General features: G+C 40.3%; 3 protein-coding genes across 3 annotated transcripts; 1 reads left to right on the forward strand and 2 right to left on the reverse strand.

Annotated features, from left to right (window-relative positions):
* Positions 1-115: 115 nt before the first annotated feature.
* Positions 116-7,410, reverse strand: LOC136431522 (iron-sulfur cluster assembly scaffold protein IscU-like). The gene is made up of 5 exons (XM_066422929.1): positions 7,237-7,410; positions 4,323-4,436; positions 3,840-3,950; positions 3,393-3,471; positions 116-1,645 (listed from the first exon to the last, which is right to left on the reverse strand). Exons 1-5 carry the CDS (start codon positions 7,324-7,326, stop codon positions 1,545-1,547), a joined length of 495 nt encoding a protein of 164 aa, XP_066279026.1. The 5' UTR covers positions 7,327-7,410; the 3' UTR covers positions 116-1,544.
* A 150-nt stretch (positions 7,411-7,560) lies between these two features.
* LOC136431441 (uncharacterized) lies at positions 7,561-11,335 on the forward strand. Its single transcript, XM_066422819.1, has 6 exons — positions 7,561-7,685; positions 8,062-8,279; positions 8,638-8,890; positions 9,349-9,531; positions 9,951-10,203; positions 10,667-11,335. Exons 1-6 carry the CDS (start codon positions 7,670-7,672, stop codon positions 10,746-10,748), a joined length of 1,005 nt encoding a protein of 334 aa, XP_066278916.1. The 5' UTR covers positions 7,561-7,669; the 3' UTR covers positions 10,749-11,335.
* LOC136431432 (tRNA (guanine-N(7)-)-methyltransferase non-catalytic subunit wdr4-like) lies at positions 11,084-13,052 on the reverse strand. The gene is made up of 2 exons (XM_066422809.1): positions 12,772-13,052; positions 11,084-12,590 (listed from the first exon to the last, which is right to left on the reverse strand). The coding sequence occupies exons 1-2, from the start codon at positions 13,019-13,021 to the stop codon at positions 11,578-11,580; spliced, it is 1,263 nt and encodes a 420-aa protein (XP_066278906.1). The 5' UTR covers positions 13,022-13,052; the 3' UTR covers positions 11,084-11,577.
* Between the last annotated feature and the right edge of the window lie 37 nt (positions 13,053-13,089).

Raw genomic sequence — 13,089 nt, forward strand, 5'->3', positions numbered from 1 at the left:
CGGTCCTTACTTTCTTGGCAACTCTTCACATTTACCTTACCTTTTACCTAGTCCCATCCTCTCTTTACATGTAGAGCATATCATTGCATGTTACAAGTATCATCAGTCAAACTGGTTCTTTTTACCATGTAGACAGTTTTTATTCTATTACCAATTTACAGTCATAAAGCACAACAGCTCATTGCTTTCGCTTTCTATGTTGCCACCTGTTATCAATACGTACAGTCAAAGTTCCTGTTAAACAATATGTTATCATTCATTCAAGCAATTGGCATGAACATAATGGTTCACCTTGTTTTAATACTCCAGCTTAGCTGCAATGTCATTACTAGTTCACTAGAAGTATACAAGAAACTGTCCATCACTGCTCTCTTAAAGACATGATGGAAAAAGTTGACAACATGGCAATAAAATGGCCACAAGTAGTGTGTTCTTCCAACTCTGTAAGTTTCAACACCTTCTGGGCAATGTTTTTTCACTCATGTCCCTGTTGCATTATTCAAATTTCCCTCCTACAACCCTTCGCTCCTACAAAATGATTAGGTTGTTGGACATTCTATGTCCCGAACCACTTAACCTGCTTCATCCCACATGCTCATTCGTACAAGAAACAGGTAATGGTACATAACAAATAAGCATGAAGGTGGTTAACTCTTGTCTTTAATCATAGTATATAGTCACAGTCAGACTTATACACATCTGTATTTGCCCCCTAAGTCCTACTACATCTAATAACATCTCACCTCTTTGTTATTTGGAACATAACATTTTACTTAGTCAGAATAATAGTTACCCTTGACAACTGGTTTTACCCTGATCAAAACACCTCAGTCATGATCTTTACAGTACATGTAACGTCCTAAATACTGTACCTCTGGCCATCCACGGACCAGCAAAACAAAAGAAGCCACCATTTCCACCAAATTGCATGCCTACACTTACTGTGTGCTGATGTCATCTCTTATAAATTGTGCTCTGTGCAGTTTTCACGTTTTATTCTTTTTTTGGCCTTTTCTTCTTACATATACTTAGTTTTACGGGGATACAGACAATATCTCAGGACAATAAACCCTTGCAATCCAAGCTGCACACAAAATTATCGCTACTCAAAATCTTGCCATCATAGCTAGAAATGCTCCACCCCAGAGGCTTTGCCAAAAACGTTAGTCTTACCAATCCTTTCTATGCCCTACAGCGGCCTCTGTGCAAATTAGTGCAAAACCAACATGGAACACACCACCACAACACCATCAATCTGTGTGGGACCCTAACAATTACCACACATTAACCATTGTGCTACAGCTGCAGTGAACCTTTGAAGTTACCAGCCTGTTAAAAAGCCGACACCAAGCCAACATATCCATCAGTACACCTGCCAGGGTTAGAACTCAGGACTCCTGCTTTTGGATGCTGAGGGTGTTACGTTACACACAGTATTTTTTGTTGTCTTTGTTCTTTTTTTGGAGGTATTTTGAATTTTATTCTTTTTTTGGTGTTTTTAATTTCATTCTTTACAGCTCTGTACACGTGACTACATGTAGACTCTAGTTCTGCACGGCAGCTTTCTCCTCTGGTGCCTCTTCCGCTGTCTTGTTCTTCAGTTTGTAATCGTGCAGCGCCGCTCGGATGGCGTCTTCAGCGAGCACTGCAAGGACAGGAACAAAAACCTTGACTTCTCAGAACACAGAACACTTAAATACAGGGTGCGAAATACCCGGTTGCGCACTTGCGCAGCGCAACAATATTTGGGTTGGCGCAACTTATCTCTAAACCCAGGTTGCGTGGCGCGCTACCTAAATTTTGGGTCGGAGAAATCGATTTTGCGGCAATTAATTGGACGAAGTAGAAAATAATTTGGACCAAGGAAGCTCGCACACACGTGCACACACACACTCGTTCTCACTCTCGTAAATTTTCAAACCAAACATATAAATCAACCCCCAACTAAACAAGTTAATAAAGTTACCGATACTTTTTCACTCGTTTGCATCCATAGTCAACCTGTTTTATTGTGCCTAAAACGCGAAATTCGTCGGAAAGAGAGCGCGGCTCAGCGCACTCGGCTCTTGGCCGCCATGTTGAATTCATCAACTATCGCTAAATATCGCGTGATTGCGCGAGAGTAATGACGTGTAATCTGCAGTACCGGCAATTACCGTTAGAGAGCAGTGTTTGAGTTGTTGTGTATTTCTATGAACGAAATGTTGCTAGTGTTTTTTTGGGGGGCAAAGTTAAAGATTGCAGAAGTGGAGATGAAGCCACTTTATAAGCTGGGATTTAAAAAAATTCTTGACAAGTTGCAACAATGATTATAGAATAAACAAAGTTGTTTAAATGTTGTGACAGTTAAATAAAAACTGGACAATGACATAGACTTTTGTATCTATTTTGTGATTATCATACATTTGTACATGTGTATCATTGATAACTCACCTGTAAATTTTCCAATAAAAAATATAGGTAAATTTATTCCGGGGGTACTTTTATTAGATTTTGAAAATATGCCCGGTAGGTACTTTTATGTGCGGGATGAGAATAGTGTACAGGTACAAGTCCTATTGCAGTGTAACTCTTGCTAGAGCAGAAGAAGCAAAAAGTCTATGGGTGTTGAAAAAGGATATATTTGTACAAAGAAAAAAAGCCTTGTTACACATGAATAGTTTAAGTTAGTTTGTCGTGGGTTGTGGCGTTTTATTTACATTGTATATCATTGAATTTTATTTGGAAACAAAAACACATTTGAACACTAGTTATATTGTTAAAGTCTATGTAATACTATGTACAGTACTTACAAAATATAATTTCAAGAAATTAGTGAATTTTAGGTGGGGCAACCTGAAATTCTGACGGGCAACCTAGCTTTCTACCTAGGTTGCACACCGTGCAACCTGGCTCAATAAAGTATTTCGCACCCTGAAATATGAAATAGAGAAGTGAAAGTACTCATGAAGCATTTCAGCTCACTGAAGGCCCTATCTTACACTGGTGGTGACGGGAAAGACAGTATATATACAGTATATAGAAGTTCCCCTAGCTCTTTTCAACAAGCACAATGAACCATGTCCATGATATAACTACCCGTCCAAATAACTGACCCTTTTCGGTAGTGTGCATTTCGGGATTCGAACTCCTGACCTTTTGGTCCAGATGCAGAATTACTCACCACTGGACTGTGCTCGCTATGCAAGCATCTCAGTTTAAACTTAAGTAAAACTGACATTTTTTTTTCAAACTGGTCATAGAACTAACAAGGAACTAAGGAAGTTGCCATTCTCTATTCCATATCACAATGAATTACTAGCCATTCTGCATGGTATTTAGAAGACGAGACACTAACATACTGGCCCATAAATTCTACACCAACGATGATGATGATAATGGTGCTAACTCACTTGAGCAGTGCAGCTTGACAGGGGGAAGACACAGCTCCTTGGCGATATCTGTGTTCTTAATGGTAGCAGCTTCATCCATCTGTGAACAACAAGGGTATGGCATTCAACCCTTTTCCTTATTTTCTGAACTGTGACTTCAAACTATAATACAATGTAATCTACCATTCAAAAACTATAGTTTGTCTTTTACCTTCTTCATAGCATCTTTAATGGTACCACACTTGAGGAGTTAGATTGTGATACCATCCTTGCATCAAGATTTGTTATGTTTTGAATGATATTTATTTAGCAAGCACATTACAAGTTAAATGTTCACCTCTCTTGAGAACGGTAAGCTGGCAAAGTATTACAAAATACAAGACAACGTTTCACACTTATTCTGATGAAAGGATTTAGATTCTAAGTTCTGATTAATATAATTTGAGTAAAAACTGATACAGCACTTACCGACTTGCCCTTGACCCACTCTGTAGCCAGAGAGCTGGAAGCGATGGCCGACCCACAGCCAAACGTCTTGAACTTGGCATCAACAATCTTCCCATCATCATCTATCAGAATCTGGAGTAGGGGGGTTGGAAAAAGACTTATTGAGAGAGAAACTTTAATGGTTACTTATGTTATGATACAGAATTCTTCGTGTGAACAGCAGCGAACATGCTTTGTCTACACAGATACTATAGCTACAAACAGCCAAGTCATATTCAATGTTAAAATAAATGTTAAAAATCTTAGGAAATGGACTTATTGAAAGAGGAACTTAAACGGTTACTCATGATACAGATTTCTTCATGTGAATGGCAACTGACATGGTTTGCCTACACAGATACATTGTACTAGAAATACCGAAGCCATAATCAGTCTCAAAATACATAAAAACTCAATGTAGAAAAAAAAGCATCTAACTTAGATCAAACAAGGGACTGTTCTGACCTGAAGCTTCATGACGTCCCCACAGGCAGGCGCCCCCACCAGACCTGTCCCCACCTTTTTGTCGTTCTTGTCCATGGAGCCCACATTCCTGGGGTTCTCATAATGATCTATCACCTGCAGGAGGAACACATGATGTCAGAATGTCAAACTTCAAAGGCATGATGCTAATGTCAGTGATGAAGATCGGTATCAGGACAAACCGGCCCATTTCCAACTCGGCCCATCGCAAATCTGGTCAAGTCGGCCCATCTCGGTGGTCAACTCGGCCCATTGCCGAGGTCAACTCGGCCCATCCCCAAATTGCCACAAAATTAAACAAAAAAACACTCACCTTCTAAACCACAACCTCATAACTGCAATTTTTAATGTTTACCTGCCGTGTCCCGGGTAGTAACATACATGTACATGTTTAGTAACAATTTCTCCTTGTGTAATTGTGAGACAACTTCGAATTGTTGAGGTTTTTGGAGCTCCATACCACCGGTGCTTTTAATAGGCAATCAACATAATTTTCATAGAGACCGTGTTTTTTTTTTGTCAGAAAACTTTGAACTGTTGACTTAATTTGAGGTTTTTGGAGACCCATACTACCGGCGCTTATAGGCAGTCAACTTGATTTAATACAGACCACGTATTTTTGTCAGAGAACTTCAAACTGTCGACTTTGAGGTTTGGGGGCCGAGTTGACTAGGGAGATGGGCCGAGTTGACTAGGGAAAGTTGACTAGGGAAATGGGCCGAGTTGACTGGGCCGAGTCGTCCGACATTCTATGTAACTGTGTTTATGCAAAAAAAAGTTACTCAAGCAACTGAATAAGACTGTGACTGTTTCAAAATCTTATCCAGTTGCTTGGGTAACTATTTTTGACATATCTTATTTAGTTACCTGGATGTCTAACCTTCACCAACTAACTGTGCTTAGTACATAACCTATAACCTAGTTTATCCAGATATGTTTCCCCGACATCATGTTTGTTTAAGAAGGAGGCTAGCAGCTGGTTTGTATACATTGTACACTGTTCTTTACCCCAGATGTACATGTGTAGGGCCATGCAAACAAAACACTGCATGACTAAGAGGTTTTTAGAATGACAATATAAGCACCTCACGGTTCTTGCTGAAGAATGTAAAAAAAAGTGCCATGGTGCAAAAATGAAAGCTATTCCAGACAGTCCTGTATGAGAAAATGCATGTATAGACATGCAGGTTTGCTTGTAATGTAACACTGGTAATTTTGCTATCCTCATGTTGTGGCTATTCTTCAGCATGAGCACAGAGCGTACTTAACCCATGGGTAAGGACTCAAAAAGAACATGGCATATGCTGTCCTATAGGAAACAGTAATAACTTATGTAACTTGGTCTTAAATGACCTTAGGAAATATTATGTAAACACAAATCGTGTCCCATGTAAATCATTAACCAACCTTTCCTGCTGATGACTTGTGTGTGCACTGTGTGTAACTTACGACTTTTCCAAACCACGACTATTTCAATAAGGGACATGTATCTCAATTTAATATTCATATGGACTTTTCATCACCGTGACGCAGTAGAAGTTGTGAAAAAGTAGGTTTCATATCTAACGTTGGGTAACATAAATTCGTGGGGTACTTAAATTCGGGATTTTTCGAAAACGGGGTATTTAGGGATATGTGCTAGATGCAACATCAGTAATACCACTAGAAATGCAAACTTGACAGACTAACACATTCAGAACACTGCCTGAAAAGCTTCGATAACCATGCATTAGAAGTTGGCGACGTCAAAAACTCTCCGTCCCTTATTGACAGAGTCTGGGGGCTTCGTGGGAGACTCACACTGCACGGTTGTTCGCTGGTTTATAAGACAAATGTCACATCTCCTGCCTGCTAAACACAATTATTTACAAGACAACTTATTACAATCTCTTTTGCTAACCTGCAACTGGATTCTAAGTGTGATCAATCATCAAAACTCCTCTTTGTTGCTACAACCTACGGCACGTGTATTTTCCCGCCGCCATATTGTTACCCAGAATCATGTCGTCAAGCAGACGACAAAAGGTTTGTGAGGAACACTTTTTTGTCTAAATGTTGCGTGTGATAGTGGACTGAAGACGATATTTTCCTCAAAGTTTGCTCCTAACACAACAAGGAACACATGGACATAGTAGTATAACCATTGCTACGGCATCCAGCTAACTTGCCATGAATAATGTACACGTTGCCATGACGGTGGGGATCGCGGACTTTGAGTGACGTTCAACCAACTCAACAAACGGGATGTTAGCAAAGGCCTGATGTGTGCGGTGCGGCCGTTTTTTCGTGTATTTTTTTTTACTTGGACACGTCTATATCCATAGCACTCTCCTCAAGCCAAGGATGGAACGAATAGCTGCTGTATAAAATGTGATTAGCGGTAAGATATTCAAGACGAATCTTCTCTCCCGAATAAATGTGCCCCCCTGTCCGACAACACTGTCATTGTGCGTGCGGCGGACGGTAGTTTCAAGTTGAAATATTATGGTGTCAGCACGACTAGAGACAAGATCTACCATATATATGATTAGTGCAAAGATAGTACATGATACTGACAGAATAATAGAAAAAAAGGATGGTTTATTGTTCTGCTAGATTGATTTCAGTCAACCATTATCGGAAAAATCCCGAATTTATGTTACCCAACGTTACACCTACTTCCATGTCTTTGCCATTTGAGAAACAGTAAGAAACCCGTATGACTTGCTTGAAACATAATTTAACGTCATTCCACATCTTCTTTATCATACGATGCAACCAATGACTATAAAGACAAATTTTGCTTCTGAAGGCAAAAACATTCGACGCCCCCCTCCCCTTTCTAAACAAACGCCGCGAAAGTCTTGCCCGATTCCCGCGACTATTTGGGCCCACAAAATCGCCTGATAACACTTACATTCTCGTGATAACCCGCCGTCGGCACCGCTGTGGCCCTCGCACCCACCATGGGGCGCAGAGACTTGCCCAGATGTCTCAAAAGAGACATTTTTCTTAGTAAAAACAGCGACAACTTCAGATTATCTAGTGGTCACCTTCGCACCACGAATATGTACTGGGTACGTCACACACTCATAAACATGTCATATCCCTCCGCATAGTTTCATAACAATAATGCTCTGGTGATCTGTTTTTACTAAAAGCCATAAAGAAAATTTGTATTTTATATCAATCAATAAAGGATCGGTACTTGAACGTATCTTGTTCAGAAATGAACAGATGTGAAAGTTTCCACCATGAGAACTACTTTGTCTCGCAGCAAGATTTGACCTGGGGCCAAGTGACGTAAGAGAAGCGTCCAGAGGGATATCCCACAAGGCAGTGCGGTCAAAATGGCGGACATTGATGGTAAAATTCAAACTTTTCACAAGTTTATAAACTTATTCAGGTCTTACTGACGCATATTTGGGATGATAGATAAATGCATCGGAAATATTGTAAAGAATCTGCCTTTTTGCATGTGTATTGTAACATGAAATCTCTTACTATTATCATAATTGACAGGAGACAGGTGTACAGGCCACCCTGTGTTTTGGTTTTGACACCTGTTTCCACTAGTCACCAAAACGACGGTATGCGGTAAATGGACTAGCAATAACATTGAGAGATAAAAATAACTTTACAAATTAGACAAATATGATAAAAAGAGTCAACACCAAGCAGTTACGTCATTGCACATTTCTGTGGTCAATTTTTAACCTTATTTTGATACGACTTTCCATAGATGTTCCTCCTCTTGAGGATATGTCGGAGTTGGTGGAGAGAATCAACACTATAAGTGAGTTCAAGGGCAAGAAGACAACCGTGGGTGACTCAAAAGGACAGAGAGTGGATGGAGCAGGGTCCGGGGAGGGAAAAAATCTCCCCACAGCATCTAACCCACCCTCCAGCAAGGTTATTGCAGGTCAAGATAGCAGTGATGGCAAAGGAGACAGTCAAGTGGTAAGTACTGTAAATCTTGAAATATTTGCAACTTGCCATTATTTTCACAGTGCCTATCCACAGCAAAATTATGAAACCACAAATGTGTGTTTGTGTGCTACAATAATGTCTAAACCGTGAACTTACAACACTGCAGAAACCGCCCTTTCACATTTCCACTCCTACCTCAAAATTAAATATCCAAGAAATTTTGGTAGAAAGCAGCTAAGAAAAACAAATAAGCATTACACAGCCAAATAATATTTTATTTTCTTGTATCTATATTCAGATATTAAAGTAGGTCATATAGTTTTTCATCTTGAAGATACAACAGCTAACTAAGGACATCATATAGGATCTAACTTTGTTTTTCTTGCAGTCCAGCAGTGCATCATCGCAATCAGGTACCAAGAAAGAGACCTTTGGAGGAATGAAGAAAGGATTTCTGTTTGGTTCAGGAGCAAAACCCAAGAAGAAACCTGTTATTAAACCTGCAGAGAAAAAGACTGAAGCACAACATGTAGAAAGCATTCCTGTTATAAAGCCCAATGAGCCCCAGAGTACAGGTTTGGAGCTTCCAGAGGTCCAGGCTGCTATGAAGACTGCATCAGAGCAACTTCAGAAAAACACAGGTAAACAAAAAGCTACATGGACATTTTTCTGTCATGAACCTTACCTTAGATCCTCCCACAACTTTATTATTGGGTATGTCAAATTGTAGGATGGTTTTCCTCTAGAGGTTGTGGTTTTGTGTAGCTACTGGTACTGCAATGGTTACTGTCATAGACTACTATTGGATGTCTAATTGTTTTGCAATTTAGACATCTGTACAGTTTGCTTTTAAAGTATTTATCTTATAGGAAAGTTATACATAAAGTTTGATAAACCTGATATATTTTGGCCTTCACACGTACAATCTGCTTTTCTAGGTATTTCTCTAAAATACAGTTCATATGTACATGTACTTTCTTTCTCAGATCAGCTATCGAGAAACCATTACTCTTCCTCTCAAGCATAATGCATCATGATCAACTTCTACCAAAGAAAGAGAGAGATTGACTAATACTGACTATTTGTACTCCATGCTTAGATTGGGTCACAGAAGACTTACTGAAGAAGATTCAATCCAGTTCATCTTTAACATCCAAGATGGAGGACCCCAGATTCCAACAAGCTCTTGCCAAGTTCCAGAGAAACCCTGCCCTTGCCATGCAGGAATATGGGGACAACCCGGATGTCCAGAAGTTCTTCACAGAATTCTGTTCCATTTTAGGTGAGATCAGCTTTTCAGCATTTAAGGATCAGCTTTTGTTTTCCATACGTATTACATATAGAGAGAATAACTGTGTTACTTTTGCTTTCTATATCTGCTGTTTCTTCATTTGTAGCTTAGACTCTTTTTATAGACAGTAAAACTATGGGCTTCTTTTGCATGTCAAGAAACTTCTGATTAACTTCCAATTCATCAAATTCAGTAAAACATTGTGTGTGTGCAACCTATTCATGTGATCACCTCTACATAAGAAACATCTGGCTAATGTGACCTTTTTTTGTGGTTCCTAAGATAATCTTTCCCATTGAAACAAACCTCCTGTCTATGTAAACCAAATTTTATCAGTCCCCTGAGTGGTCTTCTTGGGCAGTTTGGACTCTAATGGTTTGACATGATATAAGATGTCTGCTGTTTTACAGGTGACCACTTCACAAAGATAGCAGACAAACAGGACAGTGCACAGCCTCCCCCTGTAGCTGTCCAGACCACCACTGACCCTACAGGAGCCGACATGAGGGTCCTGAAGAGCACAGATCCTAACCAGCCCACAGCAGAGGACGAGGCTAAGATGAAGGAGATCCTGTCTAACCCTGAGATGCAGCAGGTTCTGTTAGATAAAGATGTCCAGAAGCTGCTGGAGATGCTGAGAGCAGATCCTGAGTCTGCACAAAGGTGATCTATACTACATGATTTATTCTAAATTTAAATTTCAGTGAGTGAGTGAGTGACTACTACTAGCTGTTGACCATATATATATATATAAGTCAAACCACCATCTGTAAGCACCCCATGCCTGTTTTATAAAACCATTGAGTCAAAGGCATCTGCAGTGTTTTGCTGTAGCATTTGCTATATCTAGTATTACTTTTAGAGACACCTTTTGAAAACTTTAAAGTGTGAGTACTTGATTTGCAGTTATAAAGAGACTAAATGATGATAATAAAGACACTTCTAAGTTCAACTGGATGTTACATACTCTGGATAGATACCATTGTTTTCAACTGTCAGAGAAACCCAGCAGTCATAAGATGATACAATCTTCCACCCCAACATCTGCTTGGAGATTAGATGACTCCTGACCAGCATACAAAGTTGGTACACAAAGGCATTATTTAAAGTATTTTTTGCCCTGCAGGTATGCCCAGTCTGCTGGTCCAGACATGCAGAAGAAAATCAGGAAGTTGGTGGAGGCAGGACTGGTGTCCTTTCAGAGATGATGGCTGCTCAGAGGGCTTAACTAATCATTATAACTTGTCTGATATGCATGTTCATAATGAAATGACGATGCTACCATCCAGCGTTCATTTCAACATCCACTTTTAAGATTTTTCAAGTGGTGCGATACTGCTCAGACACAACTATTCCACTCTCTCAATACACTGGTACCTCTTACAATGAACAATTTACTTCAGGGGATTGTTTTACTATGCACAAAGTTAATTACTAGTACCTCCCCCACATAAGTACATTCAGCACTGAGGTGAATGTTATTTCTGTACATGTATGTTGGAAGTCTTTGACTCTATTTTCAAAAAGATGTCATGGCACACTGTTTTCAATAAGATGACAAGACAATTTCTAATCAATTTTTGGTAAAGTTGATGTACATATTTCAACATTAATATGAGAAAATAGTGATTCAAAATAATGTACAGTATTAGTCAAAGTCATTTTTGTGATATTGATAGAATAAGAATAACAATGGAAGGAATACATTTGAACTTAAGTTGTCATGTTGAAAAGAGTTTAGTTGTATATTACGATTTGTAAACTTCTCTAAATAAAGTAAGAAAAGTTTTGTGAAGTATGTGTGTATCATTGTGTATCTTTTAATACAAAGTCAGACAACATAGTTTCATTAAACATCAGAACAAATTATCTTGTAACATTGCTACAAAAGATATGTTCGTACAACATAAGTTTGATTGATAGTAAGTAATAACTGTTGTAGCATTCAATATGAATATTCTGTTTTCTATTCTGAAACTACAAGTGCTGTCTTCTTCCCCCTTTCCTACTCTTTGGCAAGGCTACAACATGTAGTTCCTAAACCACTTCTTCACTTCTGACTTTCTTGCTCCCTTCATCACCTTTCTTGTCCTCTTTTCTCTTCTTTCCCTTCATCCTCTCTTCCTTCCTTTCGAAGTACGGGGTCAGGTTGTCAAAGTGCTTCTTGTACAAGCCACTGTACATGGTCTCCTCGCCAAGGGAGCTCTGAAAGAAGTCCCAGTCTGAGTTGATAGCAGTGGTGATTGCTGCAAAGTGTTCCTGGGAACTCACGGACCTGAGTGGTCGACATGAGGGCACGTATTTGTAAACTTGTACCGTGTTGTCTTTCACTGCCTGGGCCACCCAAAGGTAGCCCTGGCAGTCAAAGGCAACGTCCCACACCTTTCCCTTACAGGGGAGAGGGTTGGACTCGATCAGCTGTGCATCCAAACTTGGTGTCACTTCTGTGTGCAGTTTAAACAGAATCACGCTGTTCAGCCCCTCAATCACAACAGCGACCAGTTTCCCTACCCAGTTGCAGACAATTTTGGAAACAACCGGTGGTTTGTCGTCTTTCAGTTCCTCGCAGAACTTGGCTAGGTATTCCACATGTAGCTCTTCGCCTTTCAGCCAGTCCCATATTCGGACTGTACCATCCCCACCTCCTGAGAGGAGGATTCCGCCAGGGAAGGGGGAGAGACACAGCGCAGTGATGTACTCTGTGTGCCCAAGGCAGTAACCGTAGATGCTGTGTGTGTTTGGATAGTGGCTGATGCGAATCTTTTCATCTCTGTCACACGTGATGAGGAAGCTGTCGTCATCTTTGATTGCAATGTCAAGCAGCATTGATAGGTGGCCAAGGAGTAGCGTACCAGGAGCTTCGGGATCCGACACTGAGAAGCTGTAGACATCGCCGGATTTGTCGGCAGCGAGGATGGTGTCTCCCTTGAAGGTAAAGACCAGAGCGGTGCAGCGGCGAGCCACAGTCCTGGTGCTGACATGTTTCCACGTAGGTGTGGTTTTCCACAGGATCAATTCCTTATTGTCTGTGGCCACTGCAAAGTACTTATCTGTGAAAAAGGGAAAACTAGTCAGTTTGTTTATTTGAAAGATGTCCATTAGGGACAGTACATGATACATACTTCACTAATCTTTGAAGATTTGCTTTGGGCAGGTGACAAATTTTGCATGACACACTTTGTCCTCCGAATGCAACAATACTTTTGTGGTTTAAGATGACTTATTACTTACCGGGTACTGAACATCCACGTGCAAGGATCTTGTCAGAACCTTGCCCCTCACCGCCCCCCTCCCCCTTAACTTTTTCGTCGTCCTTTTCCTCCGAAGTCTTCGACCCCTCTGTCTTCTTCTTCTCATCTTTAGTCTGGCAGACGACACTGTGAGAATAGAAGACATCGTGTTGACCATACCGATCGTACACTTTGAAAGAATCGCCGCTTTCTACCACGAGCGACTTTCTCATGCACACTAGCGACGCCATTTTGAAACTTGTTCGATTGCTAACGGTCGTCCTAATCGAATTAAGCGATGCCTGTCTTTCTTCAACTG

The sequence above is a fragment of the Branchiostoma lanceolatum genome, chromosome 1 (genome assembly GCF_035083965.1).
Source record: "Branchiostoma lanceolatum isolate klBraLanc5 chromosome 1, klBraLanc5.hap2, whole genome shotgun sequence".
Lineage (NCBI taxonomy): Eukaryota > Metazoa > Chordata > Leptocardii > Amphioxiformes > Branchiostomatidae > Branchiostoma > Branchiostoma lanceolatum.

Bases quoted from the DNA above. Each gene is read 5' to 3' on its own strand.
- LOC136431441 (XM_066422819.1), top strand. The intron at 8,891-9,348 runs GTAAACAAAAAG...CTCCATGCTTAG, and splicing joins GCAACTTCAGAAAAACACAG to ATTGGGTCACAGAAGACTTA. The intron at 10,204-10,666 runs GTGATCTATACT...TTTGCCCTGCAG, and splicing joins GATCCTGAGTCTGCACAAAG to GTATGCCCAGTCTGCTGGTC.
- LOC136431522 (XM_066422929.1), bottom strand. From the start codon at position 7,326: ATGTCTCTTTTGAGACATCTGGGCAAGTCTCTGCGCCCCATGGTGGGT. The intron at 4,437-7,236 runs GTAAGTGTTATC...TTCCTCCTGCAG, and splicing joins CGGCGGGTTATCACGAGAAT to GTGATAGATCATTATGAGAA. The intron at 3,472-3,839 runs GTAAGTGCTGTA...TGTTGTTCACAG, and splicing joins AGTGGGTCAAGGGCAAGTCG to ATGGATGAAGCTGCTACCAT.
- LOC136431432 (XM_066422809.1), bottom strand. From the start codon at position 13,021: ATGGCGTCGCTAGTGTGCATGAGAAAGTCGCTCGTGGTAGAAAGCGGC. The intron at 12,591-12,771 runs GTAAGTAATAAG...CCTTTTTCACAG, and splicing joins ACGTGGATGTTCAGTACCCG to ATAAGTACTTTGCAGTGGCC.